Source organism: Tachysurus fulvidraco, chromosome 19, assembly GCF_022655615.1.
Source record: "Tachysurus fulvidraco isolate hzauxx_2018 chromosome 19, HZAU_PFXX_2.0, whole genome shotgun sequence".
Classification (NCBI taxonomy): Eukaryota; Metazoa; Chordata; class Actinopteri; order Siluriformes; family Bagridae; genus Tachysurus; species Tachysurus fulvidraco.
Window position 1 is genome coordinate 6,606,567 of NC_062536.1, and position 21,123 is coordinate 6,627,689.

At 37.2% G+C, this 21,123-nt stretch overlaps 1 protein-coding gene and 1 non-coding gene across 2 annotated transcripts; both read right to left on the minus strand.

The window, feature by feature from the left end:
* Positions 1-6,917: 6,917 nt before the first annotated feature.
* cmasa (cytidine monophosphate N-acetylneuraminic acid synthetase a) lies at positions 6,918-16,475 on the minus strand. Its single transcript, XM_027153963.2, has 8 exons — positions 15,685-16,475; positions 15,323-15,465; positions 13,679-13,834; positions 13,250-13,383; positions 12,367-12,461; positions 12,078-12,249; positions 7,706-7,871; positions 6,918-7,353 (listed from the first exon to the last, which is right to left on the minus strand). The coding sequence occupies exons 1-8, from the start codon at positions 15,897-15,899 to the stop codon at positions 7,157-7,159; spliced, it is 1,278 nt and encodes a 425-aa protein (XP_027009764.2). The 5' UTR covers positions 15,900-16,475; the 3' UTR covers positions 6,918-7,156.
* A 569-nt stretch (positions 16,476-17,044) lies between these two features.
* On the minus strand, positions 17,045-17,185 carry LOC113647308. Its single transcript, XR_003441638.1, has one exon. It is a non-coding gene; the product is annotated as a U4 spliceosomal RNA (small nuclear RNA).
* Between the last annotated feature and the right edge of the window lie 3,938 nt (positions 17,186-21,123).

Consider the following 21,123-nt stretch of genomic DNA (forward strand, 5'->3'; position numbering starts at 1 on the left):
AGAAAAGAGCCATCACCATAACTAATCTCTATGAAATGCATCACCTCATGCTTAGGCTATGGAAATCTAAAGTCTTTTTGAAACCCCCTTATCATTTGCTGCACTTCAGATGGGTTTCCCAAGAAGTTATACCTCAGAGTAGTCATCTTTACCCTCAGATTTAGATTAAGAACCACATCTTTAATTACGAGTTTGAAGAACCAGTGATGCATCTTTTGCTACAAGCTTTTGTACAGAAAAAAATAAGTCTTTGGGTCTTGTCAGGGAATAGGACTCAGCTAAATCCCTATGGTGCTAAAATACTGTGCAACTCTACTGTGCAACTCCTCTGCTGTCAGTTTTTAATATACCTCCAATGTGGATGATGTATGAGCCTGTCAGTGCAGAAAATCACAGAGCTCTGACCTTTTAGGGTGCAGTTGTAGCACAGTAACTCGCTGTTTGCTTGTTTGCCTGTCATTGGTAAATTGGTCATTGGAACAAAAATAAGTTTTATCTCAAAAATATCAAAATCAGGTGTCAAGTATTAAGCTATAGCAAAAACGAAACTGTATTTGTATTATATTATACCATAACTGTATCGCAGTATTTATGTTCTTATAAGCATTAACAGTACTCGATTTTGCAGCAGCTTTTCAGTTTTTGTCCTTTTTTGTGGAAAACTACTTGAATTGTGGAAATTACAAGCACAAAATTCTTCTTTCAAACTCCTAGCAGTGAGGACACATATGTAATATGTAAATTCCAAAACATACACACTCTCATTCACTCACACACTACAGACAATTTTCCAGAGATGCCAATGAACCTACCATGCATGTCTTTGGACCAGGGGAGGAAACTGGAGTACCCGGAGGCACAGGGAGAACATGCAAATTGCACACACACACACAAGGCGGTGTCGGGAATCCAACCCCCAACCCTGGAGGTGTGAGGCAAACGTGCTAACCACTAAGCCACCGTGCCCCCCAATATCTGAAGTTGTTAGTGGTATTAGCATAGCAGTGATATGAATGACCATGTAGGTATTTCACATCACTTGGAGAGTATAGTATAGAGGGAGTATAGCATTATGTGATTTCAGTGGGGAGTCTGAATATGTCCAATCCTGCAGGTAAGAAGCCCATCCCTGCCTTGTTGTATCAATAATCACATGTGGATAATAATGCAAAAGCATCCCTTCCCAAAGACTTATAACATTAGATGGTGAGTTGTCTGAACCACAGGTCAGACACAGACTTGATGTGGCCTGGTAGGAAGGTTTCCAGAGCTTGTTTTCCCACCTCAACATTGTTTGTGGTGCCCACATAGACTAGTGTCTGTTTTAAAGATTCATGTAAAACATTGCTGTAAGGTGTCTGACATAACTTCTTTCATATTCATAGGGAAACTCTTAAGAACATGCCCTGAAGAACACATGCACTGGATTAACAAGTATATCTAGTTAGAGTGTGCATGCATGTTTCCACTGATGTTAGTTTCTGTTTTGAAATTGCCTGATATGAAGCATTCCTAGTTGTATTACAGTGTTATTGCTGAGAGTGTCTCCAGTCACAGAAAATCTGCAGACACAGAAAATCCCAAATGTTTGAATTAACTGCAAATTCTGAGCAGGATGTAACTAGCTCTTCATGTCTACATGTGAAGTTTAATGTTGACACAGTTAATATTGTAGCCAATCAGAAATACATAGATAGGGCTAAACACAAGGACCCTGGTGTTGCATGGGCTCTAGAGTGATACTCTTTGTGAATATGCTAGGTGCTACACCTAACTTACTGGTAAGACATTGATATGGAAAAATGTATTATTGTATCTATGAGGTATGAGATCTTTGTTGTTCATTCAACACTTGCATTACTTCTGCTATACGCAGACATTGACAGACATTTTAAGAGGACATTTAGGTTACCATGTCTTTTTTTTGGAATGAGACAATATTTTGATCCAAACTGTCTGGCATGTGTGTAAACTCTAGAACATATTCCTTTAGTTGTGACTGAACTACTAAAATAAATATGGCTAATTTCTTTGCAACTTGCGAATATGGATAATTTCTTTGCATCTTGCAATTATGGCTAATTTATTGGTGTCTTGTGTGGCGAACCAATCTTCAGCATTGCTCAGTGGCAAAACTTAGTGTGTTCAGTAGCCACCGATATGATGTTATCTAACCTGCCATGTAAACCATGTTTGGGTGATTCATCCTGTCTTCATCCTGACATGAACCAACATCTGCATCTTGGTCTGCTGGCCCAAAACCAATGTAGCATATGGTGCAGTGATGCATATGCATAGATTGTGTCTCTGGAACTTGTGCGACAAAATCCTGCCAGAGATCGGTTGCAAACTTGTTTTTACATTTGTGTCTACTGTATATAGCCATAGCTTGGAACACTTTACATTAAATCTCCCATTGTGAGCATTATCTTCAAGAGCGAATGCACCATAGAGAAAACTCACAGTTTAATGGTGCACAAAACAGATTTCTCTGCAATGCATCACACACTAATTGAAGCATTGGATTTCACTTGTACCACTACTGCAGGCAATGGATTTCATCCCTGTTTTCTGCATCTACCAGATGTGTACTCGAAAATACATATAAATGCTCCTTTATAAAACTAGTACCCTATGGTACAGCCCTGCTAATCTCTTAAGCTGAAAAAGCACAAAATGGACCCTGCATTCAATCCATCATCATTACGTGCTTGCATTTGGGGCTAGAAAAAGTAAACTCTAATAGAAAATAGAACATATAAAATCAGAGATTTTTTGCATACTAACTCACAAGTTATAACTGCCATTTTAAAATGGACAGAAAAGGATAGTCACCCAGAACCATGCATTAATGGGGCTGAATATGATTATCAGGATCAGTTATCGAGTCAAATCGATGTTGAGATTCTGCAATCATCAAGAAAAATCCAGAGCTATTGGCAACTCTTACAAAATGCTTATGAGAGTACACTTTGCCAAATAACATATAAATCGACGGGTAGTTCATTCCATTCGCTTCAGCTGGAGAGAGACAAATGATGATCAGGGAAAATATTTACTATAGCCCAAATCAGAACGTAAGATCTACAAGCATGTTCATGAGAAATTATTATAATATTAATCATAGATAGTGAGTCACAAAGAGGCAATTCTAGTTGTGTGTACACTGATTCAAAAAACGTTTGAGCTTCCTAAGCTATTTTATTAGAATACATTGCAAATACCCAGACAGCAAGGTTTCTAAGAGACCTGCATATATTTCCATATCAGTATTAGATTTCCTAACTACATTTACCATTTAAGCTTGCAAATATACTTGTGTGTATATTTTATTTTGCCTAGCTGTATGCTTTTACAGCTTTTATGCAAACACCAAACTCAAGCCACAAATGCCTCGTCCCAGGCCCCACACACCACACGAGATGGGCCTGGCACTGATAATATATAGTCTCATTACATTCACACTCTCCCTAATCAGGACTAAAGCAGAAAGTGACCAAACTTGTGATAAATGGCTAAAGAGTTTTCATGGTGACTCAACACCAATGTAGAGATCACTGTCAGTCTGTCACTTCACCACTTCCACAGCATCTGCAGTCTTCCAGGCCTGAGCAAGTAAGGATTGATATTGACAAATCACCTCACATTACTGCATCCTCGGCCAGCAAGTGCACCACTTACATCAGGAATAGCAGCACTTCACTTTCACTACCAGTAATGGGAGGCACTCCACTGCCTTTTCACAGCACAGCCATTAGCGAATTCATAAGAGATTTACAACAGAGTGCTTCTGATCTTCACTCAACACACTGACTGACCTGATATCTGTTTTCACATTAATGAATGAAGAACCACAAGTATCGTGCATTGATGATAATATACAATTTTCATTCAAGTCTTGTTATGTGAGGAAAATAATCTTTACATTTTTTCCGGTAGCTTTCCAGGCCATTTCGATCCAACTACAAGAGATCCTGTCTTTGTTCATCACTGCTGTTTTGGCAAATGAATTTGTCACCTACATAAAAACAGTTTCACTTTAAGTAGTAAGTTTTAATCCCAATTCTGTTTAATCAAATGACCTTCCATATACATTCACTGACCACTATATTAGGTCACTTTATATTCCTGGAGATATCCAATCAACCAATCAAGGCACCCAATCAGATACAATAGCTTCAGTAAATGTGAAGATCAAATAAAAAAAATCTCAGTGACTAAACACATGGTTTTTGGTGCCAGATGGCCTTGTTGGAGTATTTCAAAAACTACTGAGATTTTCAAACAACCATTCTCTAGAGATTACACAGAATGTAATGTAAAGGAAAAAAAACAGAAATGCCTTTACAACCGTGGAGAGCAGAAAAGCATCTCAGAGCACACAACATGTCAAAACTTGGGGTCAGGTGCGCTAAAACAGCAGAAGACCACATTGTGTACTGCTCCGTTCAGCCAAGAACAAAAATCTGAGGCTATAGTTGATACAGGTTCACAGAATCTGGAAAGTTGAAGATTGGAAAAATGTAACCCAGCCTGATGAATAACCTTCAATTTTTGCTGTGAGATGCAGATGGTGAAGACAGAGTTTGGTGTCGATCGCATGAATACCAATTGTCAACTTTTTAGGCTTGTGATGTAATGGTGTATAAAACACTTTTTTTTGGCAGATACTAGGCCAAGAAATACCAATCAAACAGTGATTGAATGCAACAGCTAATCTGAGCTTTACTGATCACATGCATCCTTAAATAGCCACAACTCACTGAATCCATAGATGTGACGAGAGAGACATATTCCATGCTGTAAATAATTTAAATATCTAATAAAAAGTGTTCTGAATGTTGATTCAATTCCAGCCAGCCCACCTGAGACTCCATAATGGAATGAATTTGTTAGGCAAAACTTTCTAAAAAAGTTAATAAGAACTACTTATTATAGCACGTTCAGGTGCAGTCTGTGCCGATCTGCTCGCACACCTGTGACCAATGCGGTCAACCTTACAAGCTCACATTGATCCTTTTTAATTGGTTCTTTGAGTGCAAACAGCAAACAGGCAAAGTACAGATCGACCACAAATGTATTGATCACATATATTCTCTGGATCTCATCTGAAATTGTCATGCTTCCTTTTTTAATCAAATGTTGACTTTTTCTCTGAGTGAAAAAGCATGGCATGTCTATTCTATCCTAGCTAAAACCAAAAGGCAAACTGAATGATTTATTTATATTGTAAACATAATTTAAAGGCAAAAATAGACAGTAGACATTGTAGAATCACATTGACTGGCTGCCTGAATGCAAATTACATACAATTCCTTGGCGGTAACTGAATGTATCTTCTGTAATGTTCTTTATGCCAGGATATAGTTCTTTACTTTTTGTGTCTTTCTAAGTATTTCTTTTAACAATAGACATTGTCATGTCTCTCATAAATGTATTGCATGAGTAAAGACATTCTGGTAACATTTCTGGTATTAAATGCATGCATGCTAATATTGCATTTACATCAATCAATGGCTAAATTATACACGAAACTAAAAACCAGTCATCCAAGAGAAGCATAGTGCCAATAACAGATATAATAATATTCTAATATAGCAAGATGATTTTTATGCTAGATAAATGTGACATGAAATTCATCATCTTTTGATAAAACTGCCACTGATTTCATATAATGCTAACAATGTAAAACCAACAATTGGCTGGGTTGTCATTCATTCAGTGCAAAAAAAAGAGATTTTGTTTGTCATTCACAGGCTGAAAATGTGCAGGGCACAAAATCACTTGTCCACCGTGTTCCCCACATTTCCTACACGCCACGTCGCGCCACAGGTTGGGGTGCATGCAGGCGTTATGAACACAGTGATGCTCTGAACCACAAGCAGAGGGAGTTAATTGAGTTCACCCTCTCACACAAGGTGAAGAGATTAATCAGAATTGCAAATGAAGAAATATAAACCAAGTCGATCGAGGCTGATGGCTTTCCCTCCCACAGCCATCATGAGCTGTCATTAATGCTGTTCTTAAAAATCCCTTATCAAAGACCATTTCAAGAGACAGTTTTGCACATGATCAAATTGTCATGAGGTTATATAGAGGGATTTACTGAAGTAACTATATTTTAAGCAGCATGCAGTTTTCAAGCCTTAACCTTTTATCTCTTCTGTGTATATACCCGGTTCTCTGTAGAAATTATATTTTAATAATAATATATTTTATATTATAACCTATAGCTACTGATAACCATCCATTAAAGATCTGAAGATTTTCCATGGGTCAGGTCGACTAGAAACACTAACACCATGTATAATTATGTTTAATTGAGATTAATTTCTTATTAGATATTATTTTAACACTAAGGCCAATATATTGAGGTGTTGTATTTTGATCCAGTTTTGCACTAAGCTTCAAAAATCTTTTTTGTATTCTAAATCTTGAATAACAACAGATTATTTTGTTGAGAACCCACTTTTCTTCAGTTTAACCGTTTTTTGTGATTTCCGGCAACAAATCATGAAGATGTGATGAAGTCATGGAGATGTGTATTTTCTAAAACATTTTCCAGCCCACCTTATAATTATGTACTGTACAGTAAGGTGGGTAATGTCTCATTTATAAAACATACAACAGCTCATTCTTCTATTTCATAGTCCACTAATCAGTGACATGTTCATGTGTTCATGCGTTATCATGAAAACATTTAATTTTCAGGATTTTTCTGCCAAAATGCATGTCATGGTGTAAAGGTGAAATAAAAAAAAAGAAAGTACCAGAACTTGATAAAAGTATGCACTGTATTCGGCAATTCATGGCTAAACAAGAACGATTACAGGTTTATATTCAGCCAATGAGGTAATTTTATATGCAAGATTGCCCTCTAGTGTATGCTGAAGTTAAAGCAGGACTAGAACACTGGAAATGTTTTAGTGATTTATTAATGAGTCTAATCACTTTGTTAATCTAAATCACTGTTTAATCTAAATCAACAAAAAAAGGTACTTCATTAGCACCAGAGTCTTAACTTCATTCTAAACATCACAGCAAGCTATTTTACATTTGATAACAATCGAGTCTGAAACATAGAGCTTAAGATCCTATGCCACAGCTGGACCTTGATCCATGCTTAAAAACATCTCTTTAGATCAGAATCTTTTTCCTAACGATCCTTCGCTTTCTGAAACATGGCCCCCTTCTTCATCAGTAGAATGTGCTCAATAAACTCCCGAAGAGCCCCGTGTCCTGGTGCTCTCTGGCAGGGGTATTTAGCCGCATTAAGAACCACCATGGGGACATCCAAGGGCACTGCGCTCATACCAGCCAAGTTCAGGCAGTCCACATCTGGCACATCATTACCTGCAGAGAAAGAACAGCTGAGGAACAGCTGGATTTTGGACGGATCTTCTTTGTTTTATGTTTAGTATAATCACTTGGAGATATATAGTATATGAGTGAACCCGAGCCTCCTTAAGCATTCTTTAGTACCGTATTTTCTTTGTGAGCATGTTTTTAATCATTACTGAGTATATATATGCATAGTTTCAATGAAGCTGAGCGTTTAGCCACCTTAAACAGTGCATTCAATAACGATTAATGTGCATGATGCTGAACATCTTTTAAGAATCCTTTCAATTTTAGCCAACTGAATCTACTTACTTCATTAAAAGACTTCTTTTTCTAGACATATTTCTCACTTCTGCATGCTCACCTATGTAGGCCACCTCTTTCCACACAAGCTCCTTCTCTTGCAGCAGTCTCTCCAGTTCTACTTGCTTTTCCTCTTTCAGATGCCTCACTTCACAACCTGTTTTCTGTTTCAGCTTCTCTGCAAACACATCAGGGACCGGGTTGTCACTGGATGATATAAGGATCACCTGTAGGGACAGAATTTATTTTTTTGAGACATATGAGGCATATGAGACCGCCACACTCCCTGCTAGGAACATGACCAAAGAAAGATTTCCAGGATGATTTGCATCTGGAAATACAAGCAGGCTTATATTATCCTTTTCTATGTTTTAATAGTGTACTTGTCCTAACTCAGAAGTGTGCATCATCCCCATCACACAGTAGTTCACCTGATCCTTATGGATTTTTTTATTCATCCATCCTTGCTTACAATTAAAAAAAAAAGCAGATATTTTTTCCCCACTGTGATGTTTGCAATTATGTCACTGCATCAAATGAACTGATGTAAAGTAACAAAGTAGACTGGGTTTTCCCTGAGTATTGAATTGATAAGCATAAATCAACTTTAAGCCTCAGCTATATATAATTAAATAATACAATATTTTTTAAGGTAGTGATGGCTCAAATGCTTATGGCCCTAGGGTTTTGATCAGAAGGTTGGGTTTCAAGCCTTAAAGAAAAGCCATTAACCCTCTCTGCTCCAGGGGAGCTGACCCTATAAATGCAATATACGGGATACGCAAAGAAAATCATTTCATTTTTCTGTAATATGTATGTAAGGCTTCTTCTATGATTAATAGTCAACTATATGTCTTCAAGCTAATTATTCGGAAACTACTCCAAATAATTGAGTAATAATAAGCTCAATGTGAAACTATGTAGGAAGGTGTAGGGAGTAGCGACTTGAGGATGTGCTCATGGGACCTGGGACTTTAAATGGGTTGTTCTAGAAGTTTAGTCATTTCCCTAAAAAAACACTAGTGATTAATGGCTGTCTGATCCCAACAAGTCCTGACTACTCACACTGGCATTGCATATTTCCTCGAATTCCGTTCCTCGCAAGAAGTATTTGCGAGATAAGGCCTTGATCACTGATGTGTCACTTCGAAAACTTAAGTGAATTCACTTATTAATGTTGCCGTGTTATATTTACTGTTTTAAACTGATCTGGAAATAAAGATTACAATTTTTTTATGTATAAGAGGAATTTTTTTTTGTAGGAAGTAATAATGTGCAACCCTGCAAAATGATGCCAACCCTTTTGGGCCATTTCAACATTTAAATTTTCATATTCTGGTGGCAGAAATTTTCCTTCTAAATAGTCAATGCTTTAAATAAAAAAAAGTGTCAATTGTACTATTTCAAGCTTAACATTATTAGCAAAAGTGTTTGGAAATAGGTTTATACACACACACACACACACGCACGCACACACACACACGCACACACACACATGCACTCACGCGCACACACGCACGCGCGCGCACACACACACACGGAGTTTGTCAAATGAACAAGTCATCTGGTTTGTTTAAAATTTAAGCTGGTAGACCAACACACAGTGCATGACAATAACCAATATAATAGAATGTGTTTAGAAGTAGGGGTTCTTATCTGGGCAACTGCTGTGAAGGGTGTTCACAACAGGACAGCGCTTCACAGTGCAGATGGACAATGACCCAAAGCATACTGCAAAAGCAACCAAAGAGTTTTTTAAGGAAAAAAAGTGGAATTTTATGCAATGGCCAAGTCAATCACCTGACCTGAATGCGATTGAGCATGCATTTCACTTGCTGAAGACAAAACTGAAGGGAAATTGCCCCAAGAACAAGCAGGAATTGAAGACAGTTGCAGTAGAGGCCTGGCAGAGCATCACCAGGGATGAAACCTAGCGTCTGGTGATGTCTATGCGTTCCAGACTTCAGGCTGTAAAGGATTTGCAACCAAGTATTAAAAAAGTGAAAGTTTGATTTATGATTATTATTCTGTCCGATTACGTTTGGTCCCTTAACAAGTGGGAGGCACATATGCAAACTGTTGTAATTCCTACACCTTTCACCTGATTTGGTTGTAAATGCCCTCAAATTAAAGCTGACAGTCTGCAGTTAAAGTACAACTTGTAAGAATTGAGTCAATGTCCCAATATTTATGGACCTGACTGTGTGTGTGTATATATAAGTGCATACTGTATATAATGTGTAGTGCATTGTAAATATGTCTAATAACATAACTGACTATGTACAAGCAGATTGCATCTTTTTCACATTTGCACATTTCACCTGGTATTGAGCATTTTGCACATTTTCAACCGTATATAAATTGTTCTTAATTTCTGTTTAATTACTGTATGTAAATTGTTCTGCGATTTCTGGATTCTGGAGAATTTCACTCACCATGGCACATGTGCTGTGGTGATGTGACAATAAAAGTGACTTGACTATTATTCATACAACACTGTGTGAATTGTGAACGCAGGCAGGTCAGTGAGTTACAGTTTAGGCTAGTAACTATTAGGTCTAACTAATAGGTCTGTCCAGTTTAGGCTAGTAACTAATAGGTCCGTCCAGTTTAGGCTAGTAACTAATAGGTCCGTCCAGTTTAGGCTAGTAACTAGTAGGCCTATGTTATTATATAGTTTATATGGAATTAAGTTAGCATTAGCAGATTTGTTTGTTTTGCAGCACTGAGCAGTTATTTTACATAACTTTATCATAAAAAAACAGTACAAAAGCATTTTCAGACACAAATATCCAGACATACCTAGTAGTTAATGTTAATTACTGTTTTCTAAGAACAGAATGTCAAGTCATGGACATCCCATATGATTCATTCATTCATTTTCTACCGCGTAACTTCTCGGGTCACGGGGAGCCTGTGCCTCTCAGGCGTCATCGGGCATCAAGGCAGGATACACCCTGGACGGAGTGCCAACCCATCACAGGGCACATGCCATATTAACATGATTTTATTTATATCAATCACAACTCATCAAGCATGTCCAGATATTTGACTGGTGGTGGTGTCAGTATGGATAAATTTTAAATTTCTGTTATAGCATGTTATCTAATGTATCAGGGTTCAAGTGGGAGCTGCATCCAAATCAATCATTAACGTAATGTAAATCTCCCAAGAAATTCTGTAGGGATATGCAAGGATTTTGTGTTTGTATTTCTTTCCAACCAAGCCACGCCCCTCCATAAGCCCCTACTCCATAACCAAAGCCCCGCCCCCCAGAATCTCACACTAAGCTGAACTCAAAAGTTGGCAGCCCTGCTAACAGGCATGCTAACAGGCATGCTAACAGACATGACCATCAACAGGCATGCTAACAGGCATGCTAACAGACATAACCATCAACAGATATAACCATTAACAGATATAACCATCAACAGATTTGCTAACAGACATACAGAAAACGGTCTGTCAGATATTCAGGATTCGTGGCCTATCAGCAGTAGTTCTAATTTAAAAAGAGAGAAACTCTTAGATTAAGCTTAATCCTATATAACATGTACTTTAGATGCTTAATTGTGGAGGCTTTACCCTAAACATGATTCTTCTCACCACCTGACTTTTCAAAAAGTTAAAAAATTTTATCTGAACTTTAATTTTTGACAATTCATTTGGTAATTGTGGTTCTTTCCTTCTCATAGAAGAAACCAAAAGTTCTTCTCATTATGTGATTCTAAGTGCATTTCAATAACTAAATCTTCATTAAAGAAGGTGGGTTTTGAGCGACCAATTTTTGGTTCATAGGCTACGGGATTAAGGAGTCAATGGGCATCAGTTAGAGTTTGGGATGCACCCTGGGGACTGGAGGTTGTTGTCTCTCTGACTTATTCTTCTTGTGCTCAGTGGTGCAGACTGAAGTGCCATCTATTGGTAATAAGCTGTATGGCATTAATGCTCACTATAAAGAGGCAGAAATGTTTTGGATTTAATGAAATATTTATGTGTGTTTTGAATTGAATTGAATTGAGTGTTTTATTTATGAATTGAATATGTGTTTTATTGTATGGCTATTCAGTTTGTGTAATTAGATTGATTGGGTAAAGCAAACCATGTACCACTTGAAAAAATAAATACAAACTGAAAGAGAACTGCTAGTTTGGCCAGTACGACTTGAAAAACAGCATGTTTTAATACGACAAATCTGTACGTAATCTGTACATTTTAACACATATAATTGGATAAACTCTACAGAGATAAAGCAACCAGAAAATCTACAATCTTAACTGACTGACCATCATACACTATGAAAATGAAAGTAGTGAGGAATCTACTTTATGTACTTTGTCATACCTTAAACAAATAATGGATGTTTAATCAGATGAGGTTTCGAGTTCACTGAACTCAAGTAAGTTTTAACAGCCATGTTTAAATACACCAACCTCCACTCCTTCTTCCTGTAGCATGCGGATGCCAGTCAGGTCTCTGGTGTTAATAGAGAGCATCTCCTCTCCGACTGCAGACAGATAGATTTGGCCATCAGTCAAGCAGCCTGACAGGTTGCACAGGAGCAATCGCACCAGCTCTGGATTATCCTTGCCAAAGTAACCAAACCTACATTAACGAAGACACACATATCCCAGAATGTTGATTTTCAGGGTGACGCTAGTCAAGTCTGTCAGTCACAGAGCAAAATCTTCACAGTGTTATTGTAAAATTTGGTTCGTTTACCTGAGTACCCTCTGTTCTGCTACGGGCCAGTCGATGTCAACATCAATATCAACGCTATACTCTGGTAGCATCTCAAAGTAAGTAGTTTTCCCTCCCTATAAAATAACAGAAGAAAACATTGCTATAGAATACAAGAGTACGGTCTATAGAACACTATAAAGTCCTGAGCTCAAGATTCGGATCAGGAGAGTGTATTAAGTGAAAACTCTTATCAACATCAGTAAAGAACAACTAACTTCGGCCTGGCATTAAGTTCTGATGTGTGAATGGTTCTTTTTTGTTCATGTGTTATGGTTATGGAAATCTCAGTTAGCTTTTTAGGCAGTAAAATTGCCAAAAAGAAATCAAGTCTCAAATGATCATTTAAAGCCTTTAAAAAAAAAAACACAGGTTAATGAATAGCAAAAGCAATAGGTCTGTATGGCCTACAGGTGGTAGGGTGAAGATGAAGAAGAAGGACAAGAAGGAGGAAGACCAGGAGAAGCACATGGAACAGGTGGAATAGAACCATAGTAAGAGAAGCACATAGTTATATATTTACATAAAAACACTGATTTGTAGAGCAAAAATAAAACAAATAATTGCTAAGAAGTGATTCTGTAGTATCTGTGACACACATATTTATGACCTAAAGAAATAGAGTAATATTAAAATGCACAATATGTTTTTGTTCTTATTCCTCTTGCACTTTGTTTCTTTTATTAGAATTTCTCTATACTGTCATGCTCAATTATTCCTAAACTCCAGAATAGGCTGGAATGGCGAAGTCGTTATATTGCTGGAATGCATAAAGAAAGTACGCCTTCCCTTGTTCCTATATCCCAATTTAAAGCCTAAAGTGACACAACCAACCGATAAGAAAGCACTTATACCCATATCCTACCTGCAGGAGGCCTTGGTTTACAAGCTCTTTGGTGGCAAAGTAAAAGGATCCATTTTCACACAGTTCTCCATCCCAGTCTTGACGACGGGGTCTCCTGGATGGGTCCAGGTTTAGAGCCCTAGTGCTTGTGGCCACTTGGGAAAGAGATAACACATAAGACATATCAAATAAGTTCATAAAAGTAGGTCAATAAACATGCCTTAGTTTAGGCTTGGGAGAATGTCCATGTTACTCTACTTATTACTGATTAAGCTAAAAATGCAATGCACACTACAATTCAGTAAATAATGTAAAATCTCGACCTTGCCAAAAAACAGTAAGCGATTTAATTATGTCTTAATCTGCAGTCTAGTCAGTGGAATGAAGCTGCTTCAACATGCAGTAATAAAAACTCACATCGTCGATGTACATCTATCTGGTTCTACAAACCTCCTTTTTTTTCCTCTTGCCAGCGGAAGTGGTGTCGGCGGACGACGGAGAAGACCGATTCATAGCCTTGCTTGGTCATCATTTCCACAGCCTGTTTCAGGTGGTGTGGGTGAAGGCACGGTGATGTGGCCTGGATGTTACAGATGACATCCACTTCTGCAGGACATCACAACGTTAAACACACGATAATGAGCAACAATCAAACAATACACTTACAAACTGACCAATGAATCAAAACCCCAGATATTGCATCGAATTTGTCCCAAACACTGTTCAGCCCAGGGGTTATAGATCATGAGCCACATTACAGTCTAATGTCAAGAGGGATAGCCCAGAGATAACGTTTTAGTCAATCAATGAATCATCAATAATCCTTATAAATAATTTGTTCATTTTATCAGCATCTATCTGAACTGTACATTCTGAATTTTTTAAATGGCTTAAACAGATAAGATCAAAAAACAGAGCAGGAAATTCATGTCCCATGTAAAGTGTGTTGTGTAAGAATTCACCCTTTCGCACTTTTCTACATTTTTTGTGTTACTACCTGAAGAAATTGATGAATAAGGAATATAGAGCAAATGTATTTATTCAGAAATTTGACTAATTTGAGATTATACACTACATGGCCAAAGGTTTGTGGACACTTGACCATCATACCCGATAAGTGTGTTGAACCCATTGCTGATATTATGCTCTTCACTACCTCTTCACAGAGCATTAGTGAGATCAGATACTGATGTTGGAGTGTGTCTGTGGGGATTAGTGATCATTCAGCTACAGGAGCATTAGTGAGATCAGACACTGATGTTGGAGTGTGTCTGTGGGGATTAGTGATCATTCAGCTACAGGAGCATTAGTGAGATCAGACACTGATGTTGGAGTGTGTCTGTGGGGATTAGTGATCATTCAGCTACAGGAGCATTAGTGAGATCAGACACTGATGTTGGAGTGTGTCTGTGGGGATTAGTGATCATTCAGCTACAGGAACATTAGTGAGATCAGACACTGATGTTGGAGTGTATCTGTGGGGGTTAGTGATCATTCAGCTACAGGAGCATTAGTGAGATCAGACACTGATGGTGTAAGAGTGAGGAGGTCTGGGGTTCAGTCAGTGTTCCGGTTCATCCCAAAGGTTTTCAGTGGGGTTGTGTCAGAGTCAGGGCTCTGTGCAGGACACTCAAGTTCTTCTACTCCAACATTAACAAACCATGTCTTCATGGAGCTCATGGGCTTTGTGTACAGTGGCATTGTCGTGCTGGCGCAGTGTCTGAGTCTCTTAGTGAAGGGAAATCATAATGTTACAGCACACAAAGAATTTCTAGACAACTTTGTGGAAAGCTTTTGAAAAAGGACTACATAGAGAATGGATATAAACGTGAGGTATCCCAAAGCTTTGTCCATAGAGAGCATTAGTAGCTGTGTTTATTGAGTTTATTGATCAGTTTTGTCCCCTGGATTAAGAGAGATTTCCCCCACAATCAATTAATTCTGTTATAATCCACAAGATGATTTCTTTATTTAAAATAACAAAACTAATTTGCTGAGCAGAATTAGAATACTGTATTAACTTATACATGCTTTACCTCTCTGGACTCGCAACATGTAAAAACTACAGAAGAGCACAGAATGACATGATCTTGCCTGGGTTAAGTCTGGAAAACTCTTGTAGTGTTTCCAATGATGTCGTAGTGTCTTTAGAGACTTCTGGACTCCGTCTGTGTATCTGAGCCCCCCAGTTTTTTGCCACCCTCTCAATCTCGTCATGGTCCGTGGACACCCAGATACTGGATCAAAGAAAATGGATCAGAAGAGATCTAACAAAGCAGGACATGGAGACAGGACATGGAGACAGGACATGGAGACAGGACATGGAGACAGGACATGGAGACAGGACATGGAGACAGGACATGGAGACAGGACATGGAGACAGGACATGGAGACAGGACATGGAGACAGGACATGGAGACAGGACATGGAAAGTGATGGCTGATGCGTTCAGTTACCTGTCAAACATCTCGGAGTCTATAGCAGCTCGTATCACCCAGCCGATGAGCGGAACTCCAGCAAGGAGCTTGATGTTCTTCAGAGGAATTCCTTTACTTCCTCCTCGGGCCAGGATTACAGCAGCGATGTGTCTCTTATCCTCTAACCTCAGGCGTTTGTTTGAGTTATTCTTGCAGTCTTCAGTTGGTACTGTGTGTTTCCTCGATGTAGCCATTCCGTTACTCTCATACACACACACTCACACACGCTTACTTACTCACTCACTCACACGCACGCACGCACGCACGCACACTAACTCACACACACTTACACACTCACACACACCGCAAAACGACAATAAAACAGGGATCACGTTTGCCATGTATCTCGCGCAGGTCAAGATGGAACACTTGGCGCAACGTCACCCACTGCAGCTACCGTAATAGATCACTTTAGCGCGCGCTCTATAAACAGCGTTTATTCTTCCTTGTATGAGTAAAATTAAATAATAAAACGAGCCTCGAACACTTCACGGACCTCCTGTATAGTCTAACAGAACGTTATCATCATCATCATCATTATTATTATTAAAATGCACAGACGAATGCGGCTCTATACAAATCTATAAAACAATCTACAACAAAATCTTATGGTCAACACGCACGCGCACGTACTACGGTTACTATGGTTTACTACTTTGGTTTAAAGGGGCGGATTCTTTTTTTGATCATTTCTTTAAAAATAAAATAAAATAAAATAAAGGCAAACGCACTTCTCCTAGGTGAGTGTGTATGTCAGCATGCCTGGTGATCTCAGCATCTAGTGTCGGAGATCCGATACAAACTTTCAAGCTGGATAACGTTTAAATTTAAATTATTTTTAAACCCCCAAAGCAGCCAATCAGAATGAGGCGTCATCAAAGTACCTATAAAAACGACCGAAAAGAAATAAATCTGGATTTCATGGTGTTTCTCCTGCAAATAAACAGATTAAATCAATAGATCCCTTATTAATTTACTCATTCATTCAATACATTCCTAATTAAAATGCAACTAGTTTAAATAACATAGTAAATTATATATATATATATATATATATATATATATATATATATATATATATATATATATATAATTTCTTAAAAATTCTTAAATAATACTTTCATATTTACAATACAATAATAACCTCTTGTTGTATGTTTATATTCTGTAAAGCTGCTTTGAAACAACATCAATCGTAAAAAGTGGCATACAAATAAACCTACATTGAACTGAATTTCCTATAAAGAATTAAACGAAACAGATTTTATTTTAAGAAATGACGCATTATCATAATAAAAACTTAAAATAATATCAAATCTACTTTTCACCATGAGATCAGTCTCCGTAGAGACCGTCAAAAATTGCCATCGCCGACTATATTGCAAGTCGTCAAGGCGGGGTATTGGGTAAAGTTTTCAACTAGCAATAATCGCGCCTCGGATAAACCTCATAGGCTACGATACTGCCACTGCGCAAAGCTGGAGAATGTGCGCGAGGAGGCACTGGGACACTCTTCAGCACACACAGCACACACACGCTAGATTCATCACCTGCATGAATATACACACGATTTACACTCAATACAACATTAAAACACGAAATACACCTAACTAGGTTTTTAATTCGGTTCATACACCTCTGTATATCCAGAAAAATGTAAAACTTAAAGAGAAATCTTCCCGCAAGGCATGATGGGAGTTCTACCTCATCATACTTTTATTTATTTCTTCATTTTTACTCAGAAGTAACAATAAAAAAAATAAGTAACAACACTATGGTGATGCACAAGCGGTACCGTTTTTATCGTTCTGTTTGTTTCATTTTCTATTTATTTATTTATTCTATTTTTTTGTTGTTACATACAATCGCGTTTTTTTTGGAGCTATGGCTATGACATGCTATGGCCAGAAGGTGGCAATGTTCACTTTGTTTCAAATCTACATACACGTGGCTTATAGTTTCACAGGATATAAAAAGACATAACTGGTAGAAGATAGCAAGAAAATAAAGAGTGCTTGTCATTTATTCTTATAAATGACAAATTAAGGCTCTACATATTTTAGTAAACGACAAAAAGAAAAACTAAAAAACTTAAATAAAACTTTTCACTTTTATTTGAAAATTATTAATATTTTGCCTCTAGGTGTCCTGTAAAAGTGTGTCCTATAAAGTTTATATTTTAGAAATTAAAAAAAATAACTAACTATAAATGTTTTGAAAATTAGACATATATTTTACATTTTTTTGCCATTTTTTATAACTGAATCTTAAAAATGTTGGATATAAGAATTATTATTATTATTATTATTATTATTATTATTATTATTATTATTATTATATGCATAAAATTGATATGCAGAATCAAAGTGATACAAAAAAAAAGAAAATCAAATCAAAAGAATCTGGATATGTGTTTATTTAGTGCGCGTAAGGTTATTATTTTTTTAAGAAGAAGAGGAAGAAGTGGAGGAGGAGGAGGAGGAGGAGGAGACGAGGAAGAAGAGGAGTCGGAGGAGACGAGGAAGAAGAGGAGGAGGAGGAGGGAGGCGAGAAGGAGGGGGGAAGAGGAAGAGGGGGGAGAAGAAGAAGAAGTAACAGTAACTCCTCCTTTCCAGGAAGTGAGATATGGATGTAGAAAGGGAAACAAAGACCGGAGAAAGCAAACAGATTTTTGGATCCTTCATGAGTGGTAAAATAATAATATTGTCTTGTGCAGTAAATGCTTTGTAATGATGCTCATAAAATGTTAATGATGTCACGTATAAACCACTAGCTGGGTTTGTTTAATCACATGTAATCGTCTACATTGTGAGCAGGATTATCCAATCAGCATCAAGGATTTATCCTTTACGGACTCGACACATTAACTGTTATATATGAATAAAAATTTCCACCCAAATCTTTCTGCATAAATTTAATCAACTGAAATTAGCTGGTCATATAAATTCATTTCGTTTTATTTGTAATAGAGCTTGTAGCAGTGTTTGTGTGTGTGTATGTGTGTGTGTGTGTGTGTGTGTGTGTGTGTGTGTGTGTGTGTGTGTGTGTGTGTGTGTGTGTGGATAGAAATAAACCTATAAATTCCTAATGTGAAAGGAAGGGGTGATGGTGGCATGGAAAAATGTTCCTGAGACTACAAAATTACATTTAAACACAGTAACCTACTGATGAAGTATAACAAATGTGCATTGTATTTTCTAAAAGTCAAGCAACAAGAGGCCATGATCTGACTTCCTGTAGATTGATGCAGATCATAAGAGAGGAATAAGTGGAGGGAGTTTGGGCCAAATCCAGAAATCTACAGTGTTTTTGGTTTCTGTTTAGATCTTCCAGCTACTGGTAGCTCACCAGGCTAAAGGACAACCACCCTGGTCACATCCTATATATATATATAAAATCTAGTTTATACTAAAATCTGACCTGTCCAAGGTGCATGCAAGTATGAGACAAATGAAAAACTTTACGTAAGAAGTAAACTTCTTTCTGTAATTACTCCATCATTTCCCCATTAAACTCACAAAGGAATGGCTGACTACTGGATGAAAAGTAAATGGCTCAAGACTATGTGCTTCTTCTTCTTCTTGCTTATCCTTGTTCTTACCCTGCTGTATATAACATATTAGAAGATTTTTTAAAATTACGATTTCTTTATATATATTTCTTTTAATTAATAAATAAAACATTTGTCTCCCCCCCCCCCATGTTTTCCTTTTTAAATGCGGTGCAGACTATAAAGGTTGAAAGTTCCAATCCCATTGCTACTGTTGGGAATGCTACCTTGACTAATTCTTTGCTTTAGGGCATGTATAATGACTGAGTGACCACTCTGACCTTACGTAGTTTCCTAACAAGGAACATGTGATGAAAAGGAATCTTCCATTGGGAAAAAAAAATGCTTCTTTAATACACTGATAATTGTTACTTGTGTTAAATTTTGGAATCCCATTTTTCACATTTGCTTCTCTAAAAAGTCCTTAAGAATATAAAACTAGACAGTGACAGGGCAGTTCACACAAAGCAAGCAAAACCTCCTAGCTTTCAAAAGGTCAACAGCTCAACTCAATTTCCAAACTTAATTAGGTAAACAGATGTAAGTACAACTCTTTTTATTTTTTATTCCTGAATGCAGTTCAACCCAGTTTTGCAATTTGGAACACAGATCAAGACAATAAATGTGCAATAGTTATAAACTGGGCAGCAACATAAAATAAAACTTCAAAGCCTACCTGAATCACACCAGAGCAATATGAAATAATAAATCTCAACCAGCTGCAAATATTTTGTGATGTAATGTGAAGTCTAAAACAAAGCATGTACAATCCAGGATTTAAAAGAAACAAGATGTTGATCATTTCTTTAACATGATTCCTCTTACCCATTAGGGCATGTTGTTCTCTCTTCATTTATCTCTACATTGTAAGTTATTAAGGGGCATTTTCTGCATACCCATTTGATTAACGTGTAAACACATCGAATAGCCGTGAAGTTATGTTAAAGTTTTTTTTTTCCAAACTCAGTTATGCTGGTCATGAAAAAGAAGTTAATATCAGCTAAGATTAGGTTAATACAAATAATGCACATAAAAGTTGCTAGATATATTGAACTGTTCAGAATAAGATCAAAGTTCTGTTTATGGGTTTAAATGACATTTAAATACCACCTTTGAATCTCAAAAACACACTAAAATTGTCTGTTTTTCTCTTCAAACTCACATATGTTTTTGACTGCAGCTGGAACATAGCCATGACATCCTATTATAATTATAAATAATTAACCCACAGCTAACTCTGAGCTAATTTTAACATCATAGATACCACCGATTTCTAAGACAGCTAACAATAGTGTATTTTAAATATCTTCATAAACAATTGTGTTTTTTTTTTTCCGAGTCTGGTTCCTTTTGAGGTTTCTTACCTCACCTCCGTCACCTCTGACTGTGATCATTGTTAAAAGCACTATGCATATAACACTGAATTGAAATTGAAATAAGTGGCTGCCTATTCAGTATGATAATATTAGAAACCCACAAGATAAAGAGTCCTTGAACCAGAGGCATGTCAAATGTCACTATTTTAACCTGTAACTGTATTGTGTGTGTGTGTGTGTGTGTGTGTGTGTGTGTGTGTGTGTGTGTGTGTGTGTGTGTGTGTGTGTGTGTGTGAAGATCATGTGTCTTCAAATCTTTGGCCATACAGTGTATATGAGGGTTTTTCAAAAGAGATAAACGGTGATATAGCTCCCCCTAGTGGTACAAAAAATCTTTCAGGTCATTGTTTTTAAAATGTTTCAAATTATAGTTTTGTTTTAAAAAATACTATTACATTATACGCCCGTTCATGAATAATATCATGCTTTAATAATAACATTACCACTAATATGCTAAATCAGATTTAAAAGAAGAATTGAAAACACAAGAAG

Coding starts and splice junctions, on each gene's coding strand:
- cmasa (XM_027153963.2), bottom strand. CDS start 15,899: ATGGCTACATCGAGGAAACACACAGTACCAACTGAAGACTGCAAGAAT. Junction 13,835..15,322: donor GTTTTCCAGACTTAACCCAG/GCAAGATCATGT, acceptor GATGTCCTGCAG/AAGTGGATGTCATCTGTAAC. Junction 7,872..12,077: donor TACAGGAAGAAGGAGTGGAG/GTTGGTGTATTT, acceptor CTGTCCCTACAG/GTGATCCTTATATCATCCAG.